The sequence below is a fragment of the Carcharhinus amblyrhynchos genome, chromosome 20 (assembly GCF_965287045.1).
Source record: "Carcharhinus amblyrhynchos chromosome 20, sCarAmb.v2.hapA, whole genome shotgun sequence".
Lineage (NCBI taxonomy): Eukaryota > Metazoa > Chordata > Chondrichthyes > Carcharhiniformes > Carcharhinidae > Carcharhinus > Carcharhinus amblyrhynchos.
The window spans coordinates 19,788,488-19,814,145 of NC_137343.1; the positions used below are offsets into that span (position 1 = coordinate 19,788,488).

At 44.5% G+C, this 25,658-nt stretch overlaps 1 protein-coding gene across 2 annotated transcripts in view; it reads left to right on the forward strand.

Moving 5' to 3' along the window:
• Positions 1–25,658, forward strand: part of ttc28 (tetratricopeptide repeat domain 28) — a 723,607-nt gene that overhangs the window by 601,330 nt on the left and 96,619 nt on the right. For both annotated transcript variants that reach the window (XM_080208201.1, XM_080208202.1), the window contains one exon: positions 1,736–1,879. In XM_080208201.1, coding sequence (XP_080064327.1) covers positions 1,736–1,879 — 144 coding nt within the window. The remainder of the gene's footprint in view (positions 1–1,735; positions 1,880–25,658) is intronic.

Consider the following 25,658-nt stretch of genomic DNA (forward strand, 5'->3'; position numbering starts at 1 on the left):
AATAAGAGTCACTGTTGTTGAGTCAGTGATGACACAAGCCTTTCCCTTTTGAACATTTATGGGTGTGACACTCGAGATGTTTGAATAAGCAGAAAAGGCAGCGAAAGCAAAGGGTGAACATGTTGAAAGTTTGTATTTTTCACTGTGCCCTGTTCTCAGGATCGTTGCCTTTTCAAGATGTGAACTTGATCTTTTATTTGCGCTTATCTAACAGTTTGCTGAATTCTGTCCACATACTAGAGAAATGGCAGCTGTTGTCCGCAGCAGTTATTGGCTGACACATACGTACGCACGCATACAAACATGTACCAACACGTTTGCACACATTTAATGAAAAATGCAAACACAAGCCAGCGCAGGCAGTCTTGGCATGGCAGTTGAGTTTTTACAGACCTCAATAAATGGAATAAAGTCTGCAAAAGAGAGGAAAAGCAGTTTCAGAAGTAACCAACAGTCCCTGACTCATTCAAAATTCTGAATTGTTGTTTTGTTGCGAATGTTTAACATCACATACACCTGGAAATGCTCCTTTGAACGTTGTTAATGTGAATGCTTTCTTAAGAAGTGAAGAAACTGCTATTCTAATTTGTGATATGCAACTGAGCCAATTAACTTGGAGTCAGTGATGGAGTATTTTTCTGATTGTTATGGCTGATCCATTTATAGAAGCAATTTGTGAATTCACACTGAAAGCAATAGACTCCTTGGAAACATCCTGCTGAGAGAATGAGGGAGCTTGGTTATTTACATTTTTAATGGATGTATATCATTTCTCAAGATTACATTAATGTTGTAAGAATTTGAATTGAATATATCTGGATTAAGCATGCGTTTGTGGCAGTGAGTCTTTGCCAGTCAGCTCCTCTGGGTTGCTTTTACCCATTAGGGAAGCAGATATTACCATCACTGAATAAGTCGAAATCTAAGACTTCTTTATCATCTGCCTATCTTGTATCTCATGCACACAACCTTTTAATCTTGTGCCTGAATGGGCGGCATGGTAGTCAGCACTGCTCTCTCACAGCACCAGGGACCTGGATTCGATCCCCATCTAGGGTCACTGTCTGTGCGGAGTCTGCACGTTCTCCCCGTGTCTGCGTGGGTTTCCTCCCACAGTCTAAAAGAAGTTCTGGTAAGGTGCATTAGCCATGCCGAATTCTCCATCAGGGTAACTCGAACAGGCGCTGCAGACTAGGGGATTTTCACAGTAGCTTCATTGCAGTGTTAATGTAAACCTACCCGCAACATGAATAAAAAAAGCTTTAACTTAAGCGGGCGGTAGTTCTGCTTTTCAAAAAAAGGTGAAATGTGAAATTCTCTCAAACTTCAGAAGACCCTTCCATTCAGAAGTTGGTTCACAACAACAGAGATGTGGCAATGGCTTGGAAAGTTCAGTAACTGGGTCAGTCTGCAGAGATCACAATTCCTTTCAAACCAAAACCTGAAGATCGCAGTCCGTCAATTCCATTCACTTCCATGATCATGTCCAGCTGCTCCAGATACTGACCTTGATCTCACATGAAGTGAGATATTTGTGCATTCTGCAATATAGTAATAACCTTTAGCTGGTCTGCATCTTCGTAAAACACCTGCAGGAAAGACCGAATGGAAACACAATTCACCTTTTCATATTGATAGTAGTAATACAGGTCGGATCAATGTGTTTCTATTTTGAGGAGCTGGGTATGCATTTGCAGCGTTACCAGCTGATGTGGTTTGGGTGTTTTTGTTTCAGCAGGATGTGTTCGAACAGTGAGACAGAGAGTGAGGCTGGAGATCTTCTCGATCAACAGTTTGAAGAGATGAACAATAAACTGACTTCCATCACTGACCCCACAGGATTCCTCCGGATGGTCAGCAGGAACAACCTCTTCAATAGGTAGGGGCAGTGTCCAAGTGCAAAGTCTTAACACTACAAATGAATCATGTTCTATAATTCAGTGAGGAGTAGTTATTCTCATGGTCACAGGATGGAGAGGAGGTTTAGGAACAAGGAAAGTGTATTGGCTTTCAGCATGTCACCCTTTTCCTGATGTCGAGATCTTCAATCAGGCCTTCAGTGTCTTTGAAGGGGGTTTGGTTTGGAGGCTCCCTACCTCTGATGCCGGAGGTAGATTAATATCAGCGCTGGAATTATTCCCTTCAATGGGTCTTAATTACTCACATGAGCCTCAATCAGTGTCTGGACATGAGGGCTGTCGATGAGCCTTCCTGTTCCGGATTTAGTCTGACGGAGGGGGGAGGGCGGGATCGCCATTGGCTGCCGATCATCTTTAAGATCTCCAAAATAAACAAAGAATGTGGATGAGTATGAGGCATGAGGGGACTTTGAACTGAATTCCAGTGCAAAGACAGTGGGCTGGATTTAATGGAGACATTGGAGGGTCTTGCCCCCAGAGAGAGCCTCCTTTTGACAAAGAGAGCATCTCCTGAATTTAGTGCCGCTTAGGTACTTCACTGGACAATGTTGAGCTTTCCCCTGGATCAAGGGTCTGGGGGTTGCACCCGTCAGGAGCTCCCAACCGATCAGATGTTGTGTCCCTCAATCAAACATTGATTGCCTTTGAAGAGGGACCCTCCCCCAGGAACCCATAGGGCAGCACAATGGTTAGCATTGCTGCCTCACAGCATCAGGGACCTGGGTTCGATTCCGGCCTCGGGTGACTGTCTGTGTGGAGTTTGCACATTCTGCTCGTATCTGCATGGGTTTCCTCTGGATGCTCCGTTTTTCTCCCAAAGTCCAAAGATGTGCAGGTTAGGTTGATTGACCATGGTAAATAACTCCTTAGTGTCAGGGGATCAGCAAGGTAAATACATGGGGTTATGGGGTAGGGCCTGGTAGGATTGTTATTGGTGCAAGCTCGATGGGCTGAATGGCCTCCTTCTGTACTGTAGGGATTCTATAAGCAACGCCACGTGGAGCTTCTTGGCAAGCCCTCGCCCCACACACCCTCCCAGTTAAAGGTGGAGTGTGGCCCTTTAGCAGCCATTAATTGTCCACTTAATTGCCTCAACTGGCAGTGGGGCAGTAGGGAGGAAGACTTTCCATGGACCTTCCCACCACATAATTCAACATGGTAGAGGCGCTTCCAACCACTCTTCTGCCTGGTTTGGTGCCACCTCTGCCACCAAATCCATACCACCTTTGCCCATTGTGTGCCATGCTTTAATGATGCAGAGCCTGTCTGACTTAGAATGATTGAGTTTGGAAGGAAGCATGAATGGGGCGCTAACTTTACTGGATTGGTTCGATATCTCTTTAGCTTGTGCCTTCCCGTTGTCTTCAGGGCTACATCCCCAGGTTGATTGAATTGTCTCCCTTTGGGAAGGCTGTCAGTAGCTCTTCTTAAGCTTGAGACCATCCTTAACATTTAAGGCAATAGTGAACACATTGCTATCATTTGAAACACCAGAATGCCACCCCATGCCCCCCGTGCCAAGAATTCAGTATGTTAGAGTGAAGTAGAGCATCAAAGCGGGCAAAAGTGTGAACTTTTCCTTCTATACTTGCCATGTCCTTTTGTTATTATCGCACCAGCTTGGGCGTAGCGTGCTTGTGGCATGCGTGAATGAACAGACGTTTAAAACGTGCTGCAAAACAAAAGCAACAATGAGGAATTGATTGTTGAAATACCAGTGTAACAAGGGAGAATGGGACACCAGATGCTAACGCAATGATTTCCAACATCAGTATATGATGCCCTATTTCGCAATCTTGCAACCCATAAATCTAAATTAAGCTTTACCCACCCGTTTTCCAGAACACTTTGTAGTTTTTTTGATGGGGTCCTACTTTACTTTAGCCAGTTGGTTCAGCACAGTAGTGGAATTGTGGTTTATATTTGTTTAGCCCATTGTAAATTCTGTGAATATTGTACGTTTGATTCACCTTGTGTTTGCGATTTGTTTTCAACATGTGACATCCAACCAGAACACAAAGATTAAATGAGCTCCAGGTTTTCAATGGCAGCCTGCCAAAATGTATTGAACCTCTGTTTTTACTTAATGCCCTACATCTGAATAAATGAAGTCCAGTAATTGCTTAGTCCTGCTTGTTAGCTTACACACTTGTTTAGAGATGTTTGGCTTGGATGTAACCTTGTTTTGAGAGCAAATCGCATCATCTGTGATCACTTCAATTATGCCGCAAACATATATACAAACATGCTGATGACGAACAGGGGTAGGCCATTTGGCCCCTCGAGCCTGCCCCACCATTCACTAAGATCATAGCTTACCTTCAAGTCTATGTCCCCCCTAATCTCGATAACCTATCACCCCATTGCTTTACCAAGAATCTATCCACCGCTACCTTAAGACAAATGAAAGACTCTGCTTCCACTATATTTACAGGGAGAGAGCTCCAAAGGTGCGCAAGAGGAAAACAGTTTCACGTCATTGGGTTTTAAATGGGCGACACCTTGTTTTTAAACAGTTCTATTTTCTCCCACAAGAGGAAACATCCTCTCCACATCTACCCTATCAAAATCCCTCAGGATCTGATGTTACAATTAAGTCATCTCTTACTCTTCTGAACTCTAGCAGATACAAGCCTAATCTGTCCTTCCCTCATAGGGCAACCCGCCTATTCCAGGTGTTAGTCTGGTAAACCTTCTCTGGTGACTAATTATGGACGGTGCAATGGTTAGCACTGCTACCTCACAGCACCAGGGACCCCGAATATGATTCCGGCCTCTGGTGACTGTGTGGAGTTTGTACTTCTTTCTTGTGTTAGCGTGCGTTTCCTCTGGATGCTCTGGTTTCCTCCCGCAGTCAAAAGATGTGCAGGTTAGGTGGATTGGCCATGGTAAATTGCCCCTTAGTGTCCCAGGGTGTGTAAGTTGGGGGATTAGCAGGGTAAATACGTGGGATTATGGGGATAGGGCCTGGGTAGGATGCTCTTTCAGAGAGTTGGTTCAAACTTGATTGGCTAAATGGACTCCTCTGTACCTCCTTCCAGTTAGTTTAGGGCAGGCTAGGTGGAGGCTGAGGGTAGGCCTGAAGGGTTTGTTCTCTGATTTGCTAATGTGACAAGCAGTTTCTCCCAGGGATCTGTACTGGAGCCTCATTTTTCATCATGTATATGAATGACTTTGATGAAAGCATTCATTGGATGAAGAACTCTTCATCTGAATTAAGTTAAGGAGGCAGTCAGTAAATTGTATAGATTGGGTCAGGAACTTTCGGGGGATTTAAAAAACTTAAGAGAGCGGAGAAAACTTATAGCAGACGGATTCAATGGGGGCAAATGCGTGGTCATCCACTTTGGACGTAAGAAAAAGTATTTCCTTAAAACTGAGAGACCAGGAGATGTGGAGGAGCAAAGGGATCAAGGTGTAAATATGGACAAGTCACTAAAAGCTGATGCACATGTACGAAAGTGATCAAAAAGACAAATGGGGTATCGACCTTTATCTCAAAGGAAACAAAATTCAAAAATGAAGGAGTAATGCTTCTAATATGCAGTGTCTGAGTTAGACTCCATCTGGAGAAATGTGCCCTATTTCAGTGACCGAAACTCAGCAAAGACATACTGGTTTTGGAAGGAGTACAGTGAAGATTCGCCAGAATCACATCAGGGGTTTATTATGAGGGTGGATGCACAATCTTTGCCTGCATCCCTTTGGACTCAGAAGGGCAGGCGTAATCCAATGGGGGTGTTTCAAATGAAAAATGGATTTAGTGGAATAGGTACAGATTGCCTCTGGTATGAAAATTCAGAACAGAGAACATTTTGCTCTCAATTGGTATTACTTTCATTTTGAAATCAGAAGGTGGTGGGTTTATACTGAGTTCAGGATTTACAATCACCAAATGTATTCAAGAGGCAGCTGGATACAACACTTGGGGCAAATGGGACCAAAGGTTATGGGGAGAAAGCAGGGTAAGGCTGTTGATGATCAGCCATGATGGTGATGAAGGCAGAGCAGACTCGGAGGGCCGAATGGCCTCCTCCTGCTCCTATCTTCTATTTGAGCATGTTATCTAGACAGGTGTGCTGCATTGTTGGAGCCGTCATCCTTTAGGTAAAAGTCTCAAAGCAAGGCCCTGTCTGCCTGGTCCAGTGGTTGGCGCAGGTCCCCTGGCACTATTCATAGAAAGACAATAAATTTTCTCAATATTCTTCTCCTAATCAACATTACCAAAAGCAGATTAGCTCAGACTAACGAGTAATTCATTTTATTATCTTGTGGAAATTGGCTGTCACGATGAATTACTGCACTTCAAAAATAATTAATTAGTTGTGAAGATGCTAAGTGTGTCCTGAGGATGTGATAAGGCACTATATAAATGGTCCTTCTTCATACTGCTCAAGACCTTGTGTGGTGTTTTCATGGTCGCAGTGACTCATGTAGAAGGCCTTGCTTACAGAGCAGTATTCATTTATAAACAGACACCGTGAAGGAATGGCGCCCCGAGTATTGCAGCAAAGTCTGTTAAACCTCTGGCAAGAGGTGACTGCTCTTGGGTGGCAGACGTCGCAGGTCCTTCCTTACCCATGCTGTTTAACTCTCTGTGTGCTTCTCCATCAATCACTCTGTGCCCTGGAGGGAAATGTGACTCTACAAGAGCCTGGGGGCACCCTGTCACTGTGATACAAGCTGTTTTGGGGTGACATTAGTGCGGTTTCTTGGTGTTTATGAAAAGAAAAATGCCATAATACTCCTTCAATAAATCACATCGCGATATTAATTCCATTATGCAGGCAGTAGCATAGTGGTATTATCACTCGACTTGAATCGAGAAACACCGGATAATGCTCTGTGGACCCACGTTCGAATCCCACCACAGCAGATGGTACAATTTGAATTCAGTAAAAATCTGGAATTAAAAGTCTAATGATGACCATGAAACCATTGTCGTAAACATCCCATCTGGTTAACTAATATCCTTTAAACGGGCGGCACTATGGCATAGTAGTTAGCCCTGCTGCTAGCACCAGGGACCCATGTTCAATTCCAGTCTTGGGTGACTGTGTGGAGTTGGCACATTCTCCTGCATGGGTTTCCTCTGGGTGCTCCGGTTTGCTCAGGCAGTCCAAAGGTATGCGGGTTAGGTTGGTTGGCCATGCTAAATTGCCCCTTAGTGTAAGGGAGATTAGTAGGGTAAATAATGAGGGTACAGAGATAGGACCTGGGTCAGATTATTGTCTGTGCAGGCTTGATAGGCCGAATGGCCTATTTCTACACTGTCGGGATTCTATGATCATATCTATGATATCATAGGTTCCGTGTATGTCAGTGTCAGTGTTTATTCAGCAGAACGTTACATGACTTAATAATTATAGGCACAGCTGGGGACTCTGGTTTTATTATTCCATACTATCTTGATGCTCTGTCCCCGAATAATTGCGAGTTTTGCTTTGTTAAATTTTTGTAAAGAGCTTGCACTGTTTTTATTTTCCTTTATCAAATGTGATCAGGGGCTTGTACCCAGCAAAAACAGAGAGAGCTGAAAAATCTCAGCGGGTCTGGCAGCATCCATTGGGAGAGAAATTAGAGTTAACGTTTTGAGTCAGCTCAACTCTTCCCCAGAACTGAAGTGAGGGGAAAATGTGTTAGATTCTACACTGTACGTGAGGGGCTAGAATATCTAGAACAGTTATTAGTGAGAGCTGGGAGAGATTGTAATAAAGGTGCAGCGAAACTTATGAACAAGTGTCTGATGGCTCAGTGGGGGAGCAGGAATTCGACACTTAGAATTTTTTTGGGAGAATCGTCCCCCGGTTGTTTGGAAATTTTTGAAGCAGACCCACAGACCTGCCACTCGGCTGTTCAGACGCAGCAACAAATTGAGAAGGCGTGTGCTCACGAGATGGTAGAAGATGGTGATGATAGGGAGAATATTGTGACTGTGCAGTGTGAGAAGTATACCACGAGGTTACAGAGCCATTCGATTTCCCTCTACACTGTCTCTATCTCTATCTCTTACTGTCGGCCCACTTCACGGTCTCTCTGAGTCCCTGCCTCTCAATCTCCCTCTCTCTCTACCTCTTTCCCTGTTTGTCTGTCTGTCTGCATGTCTCTCTCTCTCCCCCCCTGTTGGTGTCTCTCACTATCTCTCCATTTCTCCGTCTTTACCTCTCTCAATCTCTTTTTCTCTTTCTCTCTCTTTTGCTGTCTTTCACTGTCTATTTCTCCATCTCTCTCACTCTCTCTTTTGCTGTCTTTCACTGTCTGTCCACTTCTCCACCTCTCTCCCTCGATTTCTTTGTCTCTCTTTCTTTTGCAGTCTTTCACTGTCTGTCCATTTTTCCATCTCCCTCTCTCTCAATCTCTGTGTCTCTCTTTCGCAGTCTTTCACTGCCTGTCCATTCCTCCATCTCTCTCTCTCGATCTCTGTCTCTCTCTGCTGTCTATCACTGTCTGTTTATTTCTCCATCTCTCTCGCGATCTCTCTCTCACTATCTTTCTCTCTGTATCTCAATAGCTCTCTCTCTCCCTCCCCTGCGTTCCTTTAACTCGGAGTCTTCCCAGGGTAGTGTTTGTCCTTTTTAAAACACCCACCTAAGCTTCTAAGAAAAACATAGCAAAACGTAAGCAAGTTATGATTTCAATATTGGAAAAGGTGGAACTGATTGATTGCATAATATTTAGATGAGTAAGATCATTTTTATTAGTTTTTTTAAGCACATTCTTAAATTTCAAATAAATAATTATATTTGTGGTGTTTTCCAGTTCACATAATTATGGTTAGGCATTAGAACACTATAAATACAGAAAATTCAGATTTCGGGCAATGATTTAGCCCCAAGTGTTCAGACTGGAGAGGTTATAGTGTATCAATATATTGAACACACATAGAACGTTCCATGCAGATATACAGCTTCCGTGTATACAGCATGCTTCAAATTGAACAGACACCACCTTGCCAGATTGGCTTGCAAGTAGCTGTTTCTGTGAACCTTCATTTAAAATCCATTGCTGTGTGCACAAGTTGGCATGTGCACTTCCTACCTATGTCTTCCCTAAATCCTCACTCCCCCAGCCTTGCTCTGCATCTCCCACACCAGTGCTGCATTGGTTAACACCATTTTGTATGTTAAACAGGACAGGATTAGAGACTTGGCAGGGCTGATTTTCATATAGCAGGTGTTTTGAGGCAGAGAAGTTTACAGCACGGAAGGAAGCCAACTGATCCATCCCATAATGCTGGCTCAGAGCTGGAGTGTTCATATGTTTGCCATGCAGTACTGCAGGTTCACTTTGCAAAGTTTTTTTTTAAGTATATCATTTTTTTTTCCTGTGGCTTGGGAAATCTTGTGTTTTAGGAAGAGTAATTCCCCTCCATGCCTGATGCACCAGGCACTTCCAGGAGGTGGGGACTGTGTGGTCGTGCTTGAGACATATTCTGTCCTCCCTTCATCCAACTCCCTCCATAGGATCCCTGCAGCACAGAAGGAGATCATTTGGCTTAGCAAGTCTGCACCGAGTCTCCAAAAGAGCAACCCACCCAGGCCTAACCACCCACACCCCCCCCCCATTCCCCATCATTCCTGCACTAATCCACCTAACCTATACATCTTTTGGAGCCTCAGAGGCAATTTAGCATGACCAATCCACTTACATAGGAGCAGGAGTAGGCCATCTGGCCCCTCGAGTCTGCTCTGCCATTTAGTAAGATCATGGCTGATCTTTTTATGGGCTCAGCTCCACCTATCCACCCGCTCACTATAACCCTTAATTCCTTTACTGTTCAAAAATTTATCTACCCCTGCCTTAAAAACATTCAGTGAGGGGTGATCTTTTGGAGATGTATAAGATCACGAGAATAGAATGCACGCAATCAGTCTTTTTCCAGGTTTGGGGAATCGAGAACCAGAGGGCATAGCTTTAAGTTAAAGGGGGAAAAGATTAATGAGAACCTGAGGAGCAGCTTTTTTTACACAGAGGGTGGTTCGTGTGTGGAATGAGCTGCTGGAGGGAGTGGTTGAAGTCGGGACGTTAACATTTATAAGGTATTTGGACAGATACACGGCTAGGAAAGATTTAGAGGGATATGGGGACAAATGGGGATAGCTTAGATGGGTTTTTTGGTTGGCATGGAGCAGTTTGAGCTGCAGGGCCTGTCTCCATGCTGCAGATTCTATGATGGCAGGATTTGCAACATTCCCAGTGGAAAATAATAATTATGTCAGGGCTGTGTGCTCTTTACAGGACCTATGTTTCATCCTAGATACTCTAACACTTCATCCGGCCATTTGTTTAACCTCACAGAGCCAAACATGGCAGTAACTGGCATGAAGAACCCACCCCGTCACTGCAATTTAAAATTGTGAGGTGCTGGTTTAATATTTCTGACTATCATTTCTTGACGTCTGCTGCATTGTACCAGTCTGGAAGATTCAGCTTGCCTGCAGAGAGAAGGGTTTTGCCATGTTTGCCCTGTTACTGCCCTTTGCCTCACAAATAGTCTGACTGGGATATGGGTGGAGTGGAAAGGCAGGGTCGGGGTTTGTGAATGAGGGAGTGCAGCAAGGAAGAAGGCAGAGTGCGGGAGAAGCTGACAGAAGATGGGGGAGGAGAAGGAGGGCACTAAACAGGAAGGATTATCAATAGAGGCCCTTCAAGGGGCGCCTCTTCTCTCACCATTTTACTGAGGAGCAATGTATGAGGTTTTCACTGAGCTGTGCCACTTTTTCCAGCCATGACTTCCTGAGGCTGGCGAGGTCACCAACACCTTCCACTTTTATGCTCCTGGCTCTGTACTGTATGGAGCATTGAGGCTCTCTACACCGTGACAGACGCCTACTCCTCCCTCCATATTGCTAGAGTGAAGCTAGCCAGCTTGTTCATGCTGCAGCGTGCCATTAATTGTGTGATCCTTGTTTTACGTACTTTTTATCATCAATCTACATCTCTATTAATTGAAAGAGACTTCAGTCATGCAGCACACAGTTGTTTAACAACAGGCAGCCCATCATGCATGTCTATGCCTTTAAGGGATGGCAGCATGCCATCACAAGAAGGAAAATGTGTCATGTGATCCAGTCTCGGTTTCACTTTGGCCTGTGAGCAGAACACAGTGCACACAGCTCTGCTGCTGATGTTCTCAAGCGTTCTACCTTTGTATATACGCTCTCATGTGCCTAATTTGAATAAATGAGCCACAATGTTTTTACGCAACCTCTTATGAGTGATTGCTGCCTTTACATCATTGTAGAAATACACTAGTGCTCACTATCATCCTGGCCATTTCATCTTGTGTCAGTCTCCTGTGTCGCTTTACTTTTGCAGGCCAATGCTCTGTTGTTGTGCTTGAGATAATCATACCAATTATGATCCCATTGTACAGGGTTGTCAGGGTAGCGTCCTAGGTCCAGTAATAATAAGCAGTAAACACAGGCTTTATCCTGGGACCTGATGTATGAAGCTGACCATCTGGGCTGGCACAGCAGTTAGCACTGCTGCCTCTCAGCACCAGGGAGCCAGTTCAACTCCGGCCTCGGGTGACTGTATGTGTGGAGTTTGCATGTTCTCCCCATGTCTGTGTGGGTTTCCTCCTGGTGCTCCAGTTTCCCCCCACAGTTCAAAGATGTGTGGGTTAGGTTGATTGCAAGAAGTCTGACAACACCAGGTTTAAGTCCAACCGATTTATTTGATAGTAAACTCACAAGCTGTCAAGGTTTCCCTCTTCGTCAGGTGAAGAGGCATCTCTGGCATCTCCACATCATTAGGTTGATTAGCCATGCTAAATTGACCCTCGTGTCCGGGGGATTAGTGAGGTAAGTATGTGGGGTTATGGGGAATAGAGCCTGTGTGGGATTGTGGTCGGTCTAGACTCAATGAGCTGAATGGCCTCCTTCTGCACTGTAGGGATTCTATAGATTTTATGATCATTGCCCAGCTAGTTTTCTGATCCATCTCATGTTCATAGAATCCCTACGGTGCAGAAGGAGGCCATTCTGCCCATCGAGCCTGCACCAACAGTAATCCCACCCAGGTCCTATCCCTGTAACCCCACGTGTTTACCTTGCAGCTCCGCCTGACACTAAGGGGCAACTTAGCATGGCCAATCAACCTAATTCACACATCTTTTGGACTGTGCGAGGAAACCCACGGGGAGAACATGCAAACTCCACACAGTTGGAATTGAACCCAGACTCGTGGTGCTGTGAGGCAGCAATGGTAACCACCGTGCCACCCGGCTGAGACTGGGTATATAGCGTATTCAAAGAGAAACAGAGTTAACCTTTCAGGTTGGGATGACCTTACAGCAGAACTCTGACTCGGCGCACTGAGGCTGCCTAACTAGCTGAGTATTTCCAGCATTTTATTGTTACCTTTGTACTGATGTTGTGCTGCTGGGCCTTAACCTTAATGTAGTGTATTGAGATCTTCATATCATGTCCAATCGAAAATAGTGATTACACCAATGCGTGGCAGCCTGTAATCCGGGGGCCCTTTCTGAACAGAAACCACCAGCTGCTGGAATGTGGAGGATTCATCCTTCATTTTGAAAGGCATGACCGTAAAATTCTAAAGCCCTGATGATCGGCACATGGGGTAGAACTGGGCCCCTCTGCTTAAAAACACAGGAATAGCTTTCTGTAAGTCTCAACTCTTCAGGTACTTGATTTCTTAAAGACTTCATCCATGTGAGGCCTGTGTAGGCAATAGTTTACATCGGGTTCTTCAGTTTAGATCACACACAAATGTCGTCTTTTGTCTTTCTTTACACAAACTAGCACTATAGTAATGCCCTTGACTTCTGTATTCGAGAGCCGACATCTTCTAACTAGCAACCAGCATTCTTTTGTGGGGTGACATAGTGGCACAGTGGTTAGCACTGCTGCCTTACAGCACCAGGGACCCCAGTTTGAGTGCTGGCTTGGGTGGTGGTGAATGCTGAGTCTGCATATTCTCCCCGTGTCTGCATGGGTTTCCTCCAAGTGCTCCGAAAGACGTGCTGGTTAGGTGCATTTGCCATGCTAAATTCTCCCTCAGTGTGTGGCAACTAGGGGATTTTCACAGTAGCTTCATTGCAGTGTTAATGTCATCTTGATTGTGACACTAATGAATAAACTTCTAAATTTACTATGACTATTCATGTTATTGGACTGAATTTGAGGTAACTGTGTTTACTTTATGCACCCTTTGCTTTGCACAGTGACAGGATGTTGGGCAGTAATGTAGCTGTCTTGTGGGGCCACTTCCTCAGGTCTCTCGTCAAATTGTGTAGACCTTTCTGCAAAGAGGGAAAGCAGAATGATGAGGGTGTCGGGAGTGACTTGTGTAGAGAGGACATCACATGGGAGGGTGACTGTGAGGCATGTGTGCAAGAGGGCAATAGGATAGGTATAGGTGTGGTGGCTCAGATGGGAATTTGAGGTGGCTGCAGCGAGCTGAGTGGAATTGCAAGTTGTGTTCACCTCACCTGAGGAATGGTGTGCAGGCAAATGCTGGGAAAGTCAAGTGTCTGTGTTGACACCTGGAATTGTGATGATGCTCCACTGACACACCCTCCTTCCCCTCCTCCCCTGAGGTCCTACACCCTCTTGCTGCACCATCTCCAAGTTGGAAAACCCACACACGTGCTGCAGACTTCCTCGGCCACCTCCACCCACACCTGCTTGGTCGCAGAGACTGTCCTCTCCCTAAACTCAGTGCAGCCTCACAGATCCTGCAACCGGACTTGCGAATAAGGGTGAGAGACCTGAGGAGCATCATTCCCAGGTCTCCTCTCCATTGCTGTGATTGCTGCAAAAAATCCAGGTGCTGGTGAGTCATTGTAAACCGTGCTGTGGTCCCTTTAATTAGCAATCCTTCGTTGGTTGGAATCATCAGATCATCCTGTCCCACCCTCCCGAATTACTCAGGCTTCCTAGAGACAGGATGCTAATGACTTGGTTTTGGGAAAGAGCCTCGACAAACTCCTTTGCTATTTTGATTTCGGACGCACACATAATCCAACAGTTCCAGCGGGGACAAAGTCGGTAAAGACTCCAATCTATGAGTCTGTAGTTTGCTATGTGCTGTTGGCAGCAAAAACCAGCATGCTATATATTTCTTGGTATTCTCGATAACAAGTAAGATCTTCCCGATCATTTCCCTGGACCAGTGATCAGCTCCACTGCATCCCACTTTGTTACAATTTCAGCCTCAGCAAACTCTGGCATCTTTACTCTTCTACAGAACCTTGTCAGCGTCAGGACTGTGGTGGCAGTCCCAATAAGGCAACATCCTTCCCATTCCCCGTACTTCACTGTGTAAAAAGGTTTTGCTGACCGACCTGCTTGTGTTCTGGGAATGCTGAGAGTTATTGAGGAGGGATGTTCTAACATGACAGCCCATAGTTGGGTTTCTGCATGGAAAGGGTGTGTGTGTTATCTTCGATACGAATGCACTTACACTGGTGCCGTTAATCACTTCTGTAAAATCCTGCTTGACTAACTCCTTCCAGTTCTTTGGCAAGTATCAAGGACATTAATTGCACAATTCTAAATGCAGTGTTATAATGTTTACAAATTCTTGTGGTCCGTAATGCTAAGTGCACTAAACAGGGCCATTCTAGTGCTGCTGATTTGTCCAATTTATATTTTTATATACAGAGGATTTTATTCAAAAAATCTTACTTGTGGTGAAATACCTGAACAAGATAAAAATAAACTAAATACGCTCTGGTGCAGAGATTTACAGAGTCATTACTTGTAAGTGTACTTCTACACATCTTAATGGAAATAGAACATTACCTATGCATCGTCCTTATGTGTTTATTAGGGCTCACCTCTGTACAGTTTGGTGTTCTTTATGTTTGCAGAGTGCATTTAGATCGCAGATTAGTGATAGGTAACTTATTGATTTGTTGGCCGTTTGTCATAACAAGACAGTTCAGTGCCTTGGTCTAAAGCGACTCCCTCATGCGGTCACTGTCATAGTCACACAATCTCGATCCTTTAGTATTGCACAGAATAGGATTGATTTTATCTTTATTTGTGATATAGAAAGAAATGTTTGCTATTTTTAACAGGCCTATCGACATTTCTTGGCAAAATCATTTTTTCCCTCCCGAGTATGATTGTCCTTTGCTTACAACATGTGGACATTCATTATGATCATTTACTAGAAGGCGCTAATGGTTCTGTGTACATCGTTGCAGCGTGTGAGCGCTCTTTGGCATGACCCTATGGAATTATTGACCCATGGCAATGGAACTGGTGTTCAGGGGAAGAGCTGACTGCTGGTGATTTTACTCTGAGGGTCACCACACCTCAGGCTTGGGCAAGTGAATAACCTCAGTTAGTATGAGAATTGAACCCTTGCTGTTAAGACCATAGGATAATGAAGCAGAACTAGGCCATTCAGCCCATCGCATCTGCTCCGCCATTCAATCATGGCTGATAAGTTTCTCAACCCCATTCTCCCGCTTTTTTCCTGTAACCCTTCATCCTTTTATCAATCAAGAATCTATCTATCTCTGTCATGAATACACTCAATGACGTGGCCTCCACAGCCTTCCGTGGAAATGAATTCCACAGATTCACTACCCTTTGGCTGAAGAAATTCCTCCTCATTTCAGTTCTAAAGGGCTGTACCTTGGTCGTCTCTGAGGTTGTGCCCTCGGATCCGAGTCTCTCCTACAAATGGAAACATCTTCCCCTCGTCCAGGCCTTTCATTATTCTGTAAGTTTCAGTGAGATGCTCCCCCTCATCCTGCTATACTTTATCGAGTACAGACCCAGAGTCCTCAGACACTCTGTGTATGTCAAGCTTTTCCTTCCCGGGATCATTCTTGTGAACCTTTTCTGGACCATCTCCAAGGCCAGCACATCCCTCCTTAGATATGGGGCCTCAAAATGGCTTGCAGTATTCTAAATGTGGCCTCACCAGAACCGTATAAAGCCTGAGCAATGCACTCTTGCTTTTGTGTTCTAGTGCTCTCCAAATGAATGCTAACATTGGCGTTGCTCTCCACATCACGAACCAGTCATCCAGCCAACTGAGCTAAACCAGTGTGTCAGTGGCCGGTTATTAGCACTTGCTTTATGTGTGTGGAACCCACCTGAGATTTTATTAACAGTCTGTATTTAGTTAATCAGTCTCTGTGAGAGTAGTGGTAGGGCACTGCAGTCGGGTAAAGGCACAGAAAACCAGCAGAGAGGGATCTTCCACCTAATTGCTACTCAGCAACCCCTTCTGGAAAGTGTATAGGTGCGGTGAAGAAAGGATCAGGTCGGCTGCCGTGACCTCTGTGATTGAATTGCCGTCCGACGCTGGCTAAGATCACACGTGAAAAACTGACTGCATTGGCAGAGTACCAGAGGAATGCCGTGGAACTACACCCCAGTGTGCAGAGAAAGAGCAAATGGGAGCAGGACTAAAAATAGAAAAGCTGCACAAAATGCGCGTGAAAAGTTTTTTGCAAACGCTGGTGAACGGTAATGAATTAAGTGCTCGCATCTCGCTTTTGTTCCTGGGGAAACCTTTTTTGCATCGAGCACAAATGAGGGCTGTTATTGCTTTCAGTTAATAAAGTGCACCGTGCCCTTTCCGTGTCAGTTACGTGCCAGATGTGTTGTAAAGCCGGGAGAGAGGAGAGGCATGCTCGAGTGGGATTGCTTCACTCCAGCGCTACTTCCCATTCTGTTATTTCGCGTTCTTCTCTCTCACCCCCAACCCGTTAGGAAAGCAAGGATATTCATTTCCTCTCATTCTCTGCTCGTCAGTCTGACAAATGGGCCGTTTGCTTTGCCGTGTAAGCCACGTAAAAACCTGGGCACGGAGCTGAGGCCTGGGCTCTGATCAGCTAAAAAAACAGAGGCCAGTTTCAGAAACAGTGTTGAGTACGCCCACAAAATGTTTGAGGAAGGGACCCCCGCCTTCAACCAGTTTTCAGTAGGCATTAACCTTCTGAAATGATGTTTCTAAGCTTGCATTACAGGCACGTTAATAATTTTACGTGAGTTTAAAGGACAAAGGTGTGTTTTTCCTATCACAATTTATACACTGCTATCGCTGACCCATACTGAATTCATAGAGTGCCTACAGTGCAGTAGGACGCTATTTGGCCAATCAAGCTTGCGCCATTAACAATCCCGCCCAGGCCCTATCCCCGTGTTTGCCCAGCTTGTCCCCCTGACACTAATGGGCAATTTAGCATGGCCAGTCAGCCTAACCTGCACATCTTTGGAGTGTGAGGGGGAACCGGAGCACGCGGGGGAAACCCACGCAGACATGGGGAGAACATGGGAAACTCCACACAGACAAGTCACCCATGGCCAGAATTGAACCTGGGTCCCTAGCGCTGTGAGGCAGCAGTGCTAACCATTGTGCCGCTCTTATATGAGAATTACAGGGCTGTAATAGAAGACAAGTGGTGCCCATTGGACAAATACTCACTTAATTCCCAAACTTGATTTGCGAAAAAATATAAAATGCATTGTTTGGCCATTGACTCAGCCTTTTGTTGGCATCTTTTCTCTGTTCAATAAAGTATGTGGAATTTGATGTTCTTTCATCCAATGAAGTTCCTCCTATCTCTTTCCTCGCCTGATTATATCCTCTAGTCTCTCACTTCTATCTTTCAACCTCATGTTTGGCCCAGTTTAGCCTCAATTTTGAAACATGAACTTGCATCAGTTCCCCGTAACTTTGATAAACCCATTCTTTGATATTTTAGTGCCCTCTGCTGGTGTAATCTCCACATTCCTTCCTAGCCTCCAATAATGTTTAATGAGTGCGTTTCTTCCTCATTCTCTGGGCTTCACAATCTTGATTCAGCAGGACTTCTTTTTTCCCTTCAACTTTTCCCTAGGTTTTTCCTCTAGGCCCTCCTCTCCTGAGGGAAGTGACTCATAATGGTGTGACCCTAGTCGCTTTCCCTTTGTGAGTTGGAGTAAGAATATCAATATTGGCTCGCCAAGACGTTGAGGGCAACCATAAAGTTGCCTAGATTTGATGTTCAAAGAAACACATTGGATAGTGTAGTGGTTAACCATAATCAAGGACCCCCACACACTGGGCATACTTTCTTCCACCTTCTTCTGTCAGGAAGAAGATAGAAAATTGTGAGGTCACGTACCAACCAACTCAAGAACAACTTCTTCCCTGCTGCCATCAGACTTTTGAACGGACTTACCTTATATTATGCTGCTCTTTCGCTACACCCTAGCTATGACTATAACACTACTTTCCTCTCCTCCTCTATGAATGGTATGCTTTGCCCATATAGTGTGCAAGAAACAATAGTTTTCACTGTATACTAATACATGTGACAATAATAGATCAAATCAAAAACATACTTAAGTAAATAATGCAGCAAGACAATACACCCCCACCTTCTCAAGGGTAATTAGGGATGGACAATAAATGCTGGCCCAGCCAGTGATGCCCCACACCCCATGAACAAATAAAGAACAATATGCACTGATCTAATGTAATTGCTAACGTGCTGTGACAGATCTGACCCCACCTAGGGGTTAATTCAGCTGTAAATGTATCTGCATCTCTGTCCTTTGCCAACTTTGTATTGGCCTTACTCTGCCAACCCGGGCCATATCTGTTCTTCTCAGTCAAATAGTTTCAATTGATAAATAAATAATCAGTGCCAAGTTGGATGCAGTTCAAAAATTCATTCCTAATTTATTTCTCTAAATATTTTGGCTAAGTTTTGCAAAACACTCTTTTCCTTAAACCCCCTAAAGCTATCATGTGAGACTCGTTTCATTTACTTTTTGTTTAGCTGACCCGGTTCCAAGAAAGATTTTCTCGAGCATAAACACAAAAGTTGTTGCACGTTTTTGAGGGCTGTGCTGAGTGGAGGACATGTGGGGCTCTGTTAACATCAATCGCTGCACTACATCTTTTAATCACCTCCCAAATGATTTCTCGGCTGTTCTGAAGAGATTGCCGGTGGAAGGAATGACTGGTGTCAGATAACAAAGGCTGGATGTTGAGTTGTCTTGACATGAGGGGGTCTGTGGTCATTCTGTCAGCCAGCTCATCGCACATCTCTCTCAAGTTCTGCGATGTGTTTGGCTGCTGTCAGAGAATGGGTGCATTATGCTGACAAACTTTTCTGCGTCGTGTGATATTCTATCCCTTGGATGTTTCTGCACGATTATGAATCGTGGGGGCTTTGCAGTTTATTGGAAATAACCCATCAACGTTAGATTTCCAACCACAAAATGACAGAGTGAGGCTGCTCCAGGATTTACAGTTGGTGGTGTCAGCACTGTGGGGAGGTTTGCATTTCACTCTGATCATCAAACTTCTTACTCTTTTAATGAGTCACGGCAGAGCGCTTCCCTTGTAGAAATCCAGCACGCTCCTTTACCATGCAGCTTAGAGATTGAAACAGTTGAGCCTCACGAGGGAGTACCTGAAAATTCCTTCTCTTTGTCTTTAATCTTCTTTAAGCTTACATGAAAGACAGTGCCGTCAGTCAGTATAAAACTGGTGGCACAGTGATTAGCACTGCTGCCTCACAGCTCCAGGGACCCGGGTTCAATTCCAGGCTTAGGTCACTGTCTCTGTGGAGTTTGCACATTCTCCCCATGTATGCATGGGTTTCCTCCAGGTGCTCCGGTTTCTCCCCACATTTCAAAAATGTGCGGGTTAGGTTGATCAGCCGTGCTAAATTACCCCTTAGATTTGATTTGATTTATTATCGTCACATGTAGTGAAATGTATTGTTTGTTGCGCACTATACAGACAGAACGTACCATTCATAGTGAAGGAAACAAAAGAGTGCAGAATGAAGTGTTACAGTCATAGTTAGGGTATAGAGAAAGATCAACTTAATGCAAGGTAAGTCCATTCTGACAGCAGCAGGGAAGAAGCTGTTCTTGAGTTGGTTGGTAGGTGACCTCAGACTTCTGTATCTTTTTCCCGAAGGGAGAAGGTGGAAGAGAGAATGTATGGGGTGTGTGGGGTCCTTAATTATGCTGGCTGCTTTGCCGATTCAGCAGGAAGTGTGGAGAGAGTCAGTGGATGGTTTGCATGATGGATTGGGCTACATTCACAACCTTTTGTAGTTCCTTGCGGTCTTGGGCAGAACAGGCGCCATACCAAGCTGTGATGCGTAGGTTCAAGGAATTAGCAGGGTAGGTATGTGGAGTCACGGAGACAGATCCTGGGTGAGATTGTTGTCAGTGCAGACTCAATGGGCCGAATGGCCTCCTCCTGCACTGTAGGAATTCTATGGATTGTATGAAAACATTGCAGAATGGGGAAGGTAACATATACCTTCAAGGTAGGTCTGGCAATTGGGGAACAGTAGTTTGCGGGCTGAAATACTATAGATGGGATTTTATGACTGCGCTCACACTAAAGAATGGAAAATCCCACCCGGGGTCATCCCATCCCATCCACTATGAAACCCATGGTGGGTGGGATGGGAAGATTCTGCACTGAGAGAGAGAAGGATGGGCTATCTTAGTTATTGCAGGTGGGCTTAGGACAGCGCAGTGTGTACTTTGAAATAACATGATTGGGATGAAAAGGATGCTGTACAACTCAAGCTACCGCAAGAGGGGCTGTACTTTGTCCAAAATATTTGGAAAGAGCCATGTGCACCCTGAAGTACTGGAGTGGGATGGAGAAGATTGTGTAAACCCTCTCGTGAAAAGAGTGGCGTGTGCATTGAGGTGCAGAAAATGATGTATAAAGGATAATGTACTTTCTGAAGTATTGTGGATCATGTGAGGAGAGTAGTGTACATTCTGAGGCATTGTCAGTCATGTGGAGTGAGCATTGTATACCCAGAGATGTTGTGGGTGGCTTGCGGAAGATACCATACATCTGTGGGGATAGTTACTAAGGAATGTTCAAATCGTGGGCAAAGGAATTTGATGTGCGTTCATCGTTAATGTTACACAGTCTGATTAGAGTCCAGTGCAAGGGAGTCAGATAAGTTATCAGCTAGCTGGAAAATTCCGGGTGGCACAGTGGCATAGAGGCTAGTACTGCTGCCTCACAGCAGCAGGAGCCCGGGTTCGATACCCGGCTTGGGTCACTGTCTGTGCAGAGCCTACACGTTCTTTCCGTGTCTGCGTGGGTTTCCCTCTGGTTTCCTCCCACGGTCCGGAAAATGTGCTGGTTAGGTGCATTGGCCGTGATGAATTCTCCCTCAGTGCACCCAAGTGGGTGCCAGAGTGTGACAACCCGGGGATTTTCACAGTAACTTCATAACGGTGTTAATATAAGCCTACTTGTGACACCAATAAATAAACACTAACTTTGGATTTGCAGGCAATTTAGCTTCTTACGTTGTCTTGTTTGCAAAGCTGTCTCATTGAGATGGTGGTATATATTTATTTGCAAAATAAAATAGACCCATTTCAAATCGTTGGAAATAGATGGAAGGAGCTGTGCTAATCTTTGGGAGTGAGATGCATTTAATCTGGTGACATATCTCAAACCAAGTGGATGAGTCTCACTGCATCTGGGTAAAATTCAGGGGATCTGTGTGTTCATCTCAGCACCACGTCACATAATGAAAGAACTTAGCTTCATAGCCCATCTTCCACAACCTCAGAATGTCTTGCCGAGTTTTATAGCCAACAAAGCATTTAAATCGCATCTGGATGAGCAGTCATTCAAACAGCGCCTGATCATTTTCTCCACAAAACGTTTTATAAAGAAAACGGGTGAAATTATCTCAACAAGTCTAGCCTAATCTAATCTAATCAGTCAGCCACTCGATCGCATTGGCACTGTCTGCAATGCAATTAGTAGTAAAATTGCATTTTAACACATGAGCATTTAAAAACCACAGCATCTTTATTACATTCAATGAGTTTCCAATTTACTTTGTTTTACAAGGTTATTGTCCTGGGAAAAGGAGATTTGTTGCTCATATTATTCCGATCTTGTCCTTGAATCAGTCTCAATTTTATTTGTTACTGCTTCATGTTTGTTCGTGGATTCAATTTTCCCTTTAGATGTCTTGTACCAATTAAAATTAATTTTGTTTTTCTTCTCAGTATTTTAACCTTACTACTCAAAATGCTTTATTTTGAGATTTTCTATGCAGTCTAACATACACTCATGGTTCAAAGTTCACTGCCATTTGTAACTGCTACTTCATAGAAAATTCATAGAATCCCTACAGTGTGGAAGGAGGCCATTCAGCCCATTGAACCTGCACCAGTCCCACTCAGGCCCTGTTGCCATAACCCCCCGTATTTACCTTGCTAGTCTCCCTGACACCAGGGTCAAAATAGCATGGCCAATCCACCTAACCTGTACATCTTTAAACTATGGGAGGAAACTGGTGCACCCGGAGGAAACCCACGCAGCCACAGGAAGAACGTGCAAACTCTGCACAGACAGCAAGTCAAGCCGGGAATCGAACCCGAGTCCCTGGTGCTATGAGGCAGCCGTACTAACCACTGTGCCGCTGCGCTGCCCCCAAACAGCTTGTTGTCTAATACTGATTGCACTGGCTGCCTTACTCCCATAAGTGAGAGCCTAATACTGACTGACCAAAAATTAAGCCCCACTACTTGCTGTGCAGCACAGGATGCACATTTCTCTGTATTTACAGAGTTTTTGATTCAATGCAATCTGTACCTGCTTCTGTATGGTTGCACGCCATCGTTTATTGCAGACTGGTTCCTCTGCAATACCCAAAATTCTCACCACCCACTAGAGACTGTACCCTCTGTCACAATTTTCTCTATTCAATGTCAACGTATCAGTCACATAGAATGTGCAGTGCAGAAGGAGGCCATTTGGCCCATCAAGGCTGCACCAGTAACAATTCTACCCATGTCTTATCCCTGTAACTCCACATATTTACCCTGCTAATCCCCCTGACACTCGGGCAATTTAGCACAGCCAGTCAACCTAACCCGCACATCTTTGGACTGTGGGAGGAAACTGGAGCACCTGGAGGAAACCCACACAGACACGAGGAGAATGTGTAAACTCCACATAGACAGTGACTCGAGGCTGGAATTGAACCTGGGTTCCTGGCAGCGTGCTAACCAGTCAGCCACCGAGCCGTCCTCGTCGCCAGGATTGGCGAAACACTGGTGTAGGAGATTGGACCCTGACTCCCACTGCATGTCAACTGAATATAATCTTGAGACTTAATACCTTAACCCCTTTTTTTCTCACTAAAGATTTGCCCATAAAGATTTGAACTATTTACACAACAGCAAAATAAAATAACATAAGCCGGAATTCTACTGCCCTGCCCACCATGGGAATTGGTGCAAGCGAAGGGCGGACAATGGGAAGGTCCATTGACTTCGGGAGGGATTTTATGGTTTTGGGACGCGAGACCATTAAATCCCACCCATTGTGCCTGAATAGACATTAGAATAAATTTACAGGCCTCTGAAATCTATCAGTCGTTTGTTTATCCATCCAGGCTTAATTAAGGTGAAGGTGAGAAACAAAGAAATTATCCTCAGTGTGAAGAGAGAGACATTTCCTAAAACCAATCAACAAAACTTGTAACCGTCCAAAGCAGGGATATTGATAATTGCAAAGTACTGGAGGAAACAATGGCTGTCACAGACAGACACACCAAACTCTCTTAGAAATTCATAAGGGTGAAATATTTCAAAAAAGAGTCTGCCCTCGAAAGGGACTGCAAGTGTTACGGACAGTGTCGAGAAAGTCTTCAGCAGAGGAAGTAGGTTGAAGACTGTTCTCTCTCCCTCACTCTCTCTTGTAATTAGTAGGCTGCCCAGTTTGAGAAGCCAACTCGACCAATAATGGGAACATCATCTATCCCTGACCGTGACCAAGAAACCAGCTAATCTAAATCGGCTGCAGCAACTTAAAATCTCTACCTCAAGGGCAATCAGAACATTAACCGTTTGTTATTTTACTTTTTATTAGATTCTAACTGCCCCTATTTCCGATATATGTGTGTGGTATATGCTGTGTTGTTTTGTGTGGTGTATGTGTGTGTGTGTGTATTTGTGTATAGTTCTGTGTGTATTGTGTTGTGTACATGTGCATGCAGTGGTGTGTGGGATTGTAGTGGTTGTGTGTGTGTGTTTGTGTGCAGATGTATTTATAGTTGTTTGTGTGTAGTGTGTACTACTGTGTGGGCAGTGTTGTGTGTGTGTGTGTGTGTGTGTGTGTGTGTGTGTGTGTGTGTGTGTGTGTGTGTGTGTGTGTGTGTGTGTGTGTGTGTGTGTGTGTGAATGACTGCATGAGGGTCGAATGCCTGATGTTACATTTTGAATATTTTCCTCGGGTTTAGTGGATAATAAATTTCCTCTTTGTTTGACTCAAGAAAACCTTGTTTGATTAGCTTCTTATTGCTCACAGCTTAAACATTTAAGTATATTATAATTTGGGAAAGGCAAATCCTCGTGAAAAAGAAACTTAAACTTTGGTGGTGATCAACCGAGGAGATTGAATAGAGAGGGACGTGTTCACTCCTTCTCATCTGGACATTACGACTACTGCACAAACTGCTACACTTCCCAACTTGGCTGTATCCTTCAGCAGTCAGTGCTGGATCAGTCTGTCTGTTACCTAAAGATTAGTTAATGTGCTTTAGATCTAGATTTAAACATATTCTTCATCTGTCTAAATTTACTGGAGAGAGCATTTTACCACGGTTACAATCAAAAATCAATGTTTGAAATTCTCACACTTTGAGAATGTGTTTCATTTGATATGTTAGTGAGAATAGACAGCCTGATTTTTGTTGTTTGTTGTGATTTAAGGGGAGGATAGAGGGGGTTCACTTCTTAATCTTCACTGCCATCTAGTGTAAGAATGTTAATGGAACAAAATCTGTCCTGTGAGTGTCTCCGTGATTTTCACTGTTACATCACTGTGATGGAGTGGGTAATACCCCTGCCTCTGAGTCAGAACAGCTCCCATCCCGGGTCTTAATGACCAAGGAAGGTGCAATACTAACATGGCCAAACAGATTGAGTATCACCTTGTAAATACTCCCAATGTATGGCAGTGACAAGTGATAGGAAAGGGGGGGATTTCTGGTCAGTCAAGTGATGGAAAAGATTTGGAGCACCACTATCTGTAGCTCCGGGTACAATGTGCATGTAAAAGTCCATATTGCCAGAGCAATTCGGACTCCTTGGGCAGGGCGGCTTGGTGGCACAGTGGTTAGCATTGCTGCCTCACAGCGCCAGGGACCCGGGTTCGATTCCTGGCTTGGGTCACTGTCGGTGCGGAGTCTGCACGTGTCTGTGCGGGTTTCCTCCGGGTGCTCCGGTTTCCTTCCACAGTCTGAAAGACGTGCTGGTTGGGTGCATTGACCCGAACAGGTGCCAGAGTGTGGTGACTGGGGGAATTTCACAGTAACTTCATTGCAGTGTTAATGTAAGCCTTACTTGTGACACTAATAAATAAACTTTTTTTTAAAGAGTTGGCTCAGCTGGCTGGACAGCCAGATTGGTGCCGAGCGGCCGGGGTTCAATCCCTGTTCCAAGCATCAAAGAACCCGGGAAGTAGGAATGTTCTGTTTTATTATCCCATTGGGAATGAAACAAGCAGTAACGAATTGGAGTATTCATGGAATAACAGAGCCCGGAGCAGTCACTGAGTCTTCCGTGGACTGCATTGTTTTCACCAAGGACTGATAATGATCAGAATTTCATCACGGCTGTGAGGCAGAAAAACTATTTTGTTTTCAATTATTAAATTTATTTAGCTAGTGAATTTTGCTAATTTAATCCATTTCCAATTAGTGGCAAATGAGTACTTACAATTTCCATTGTT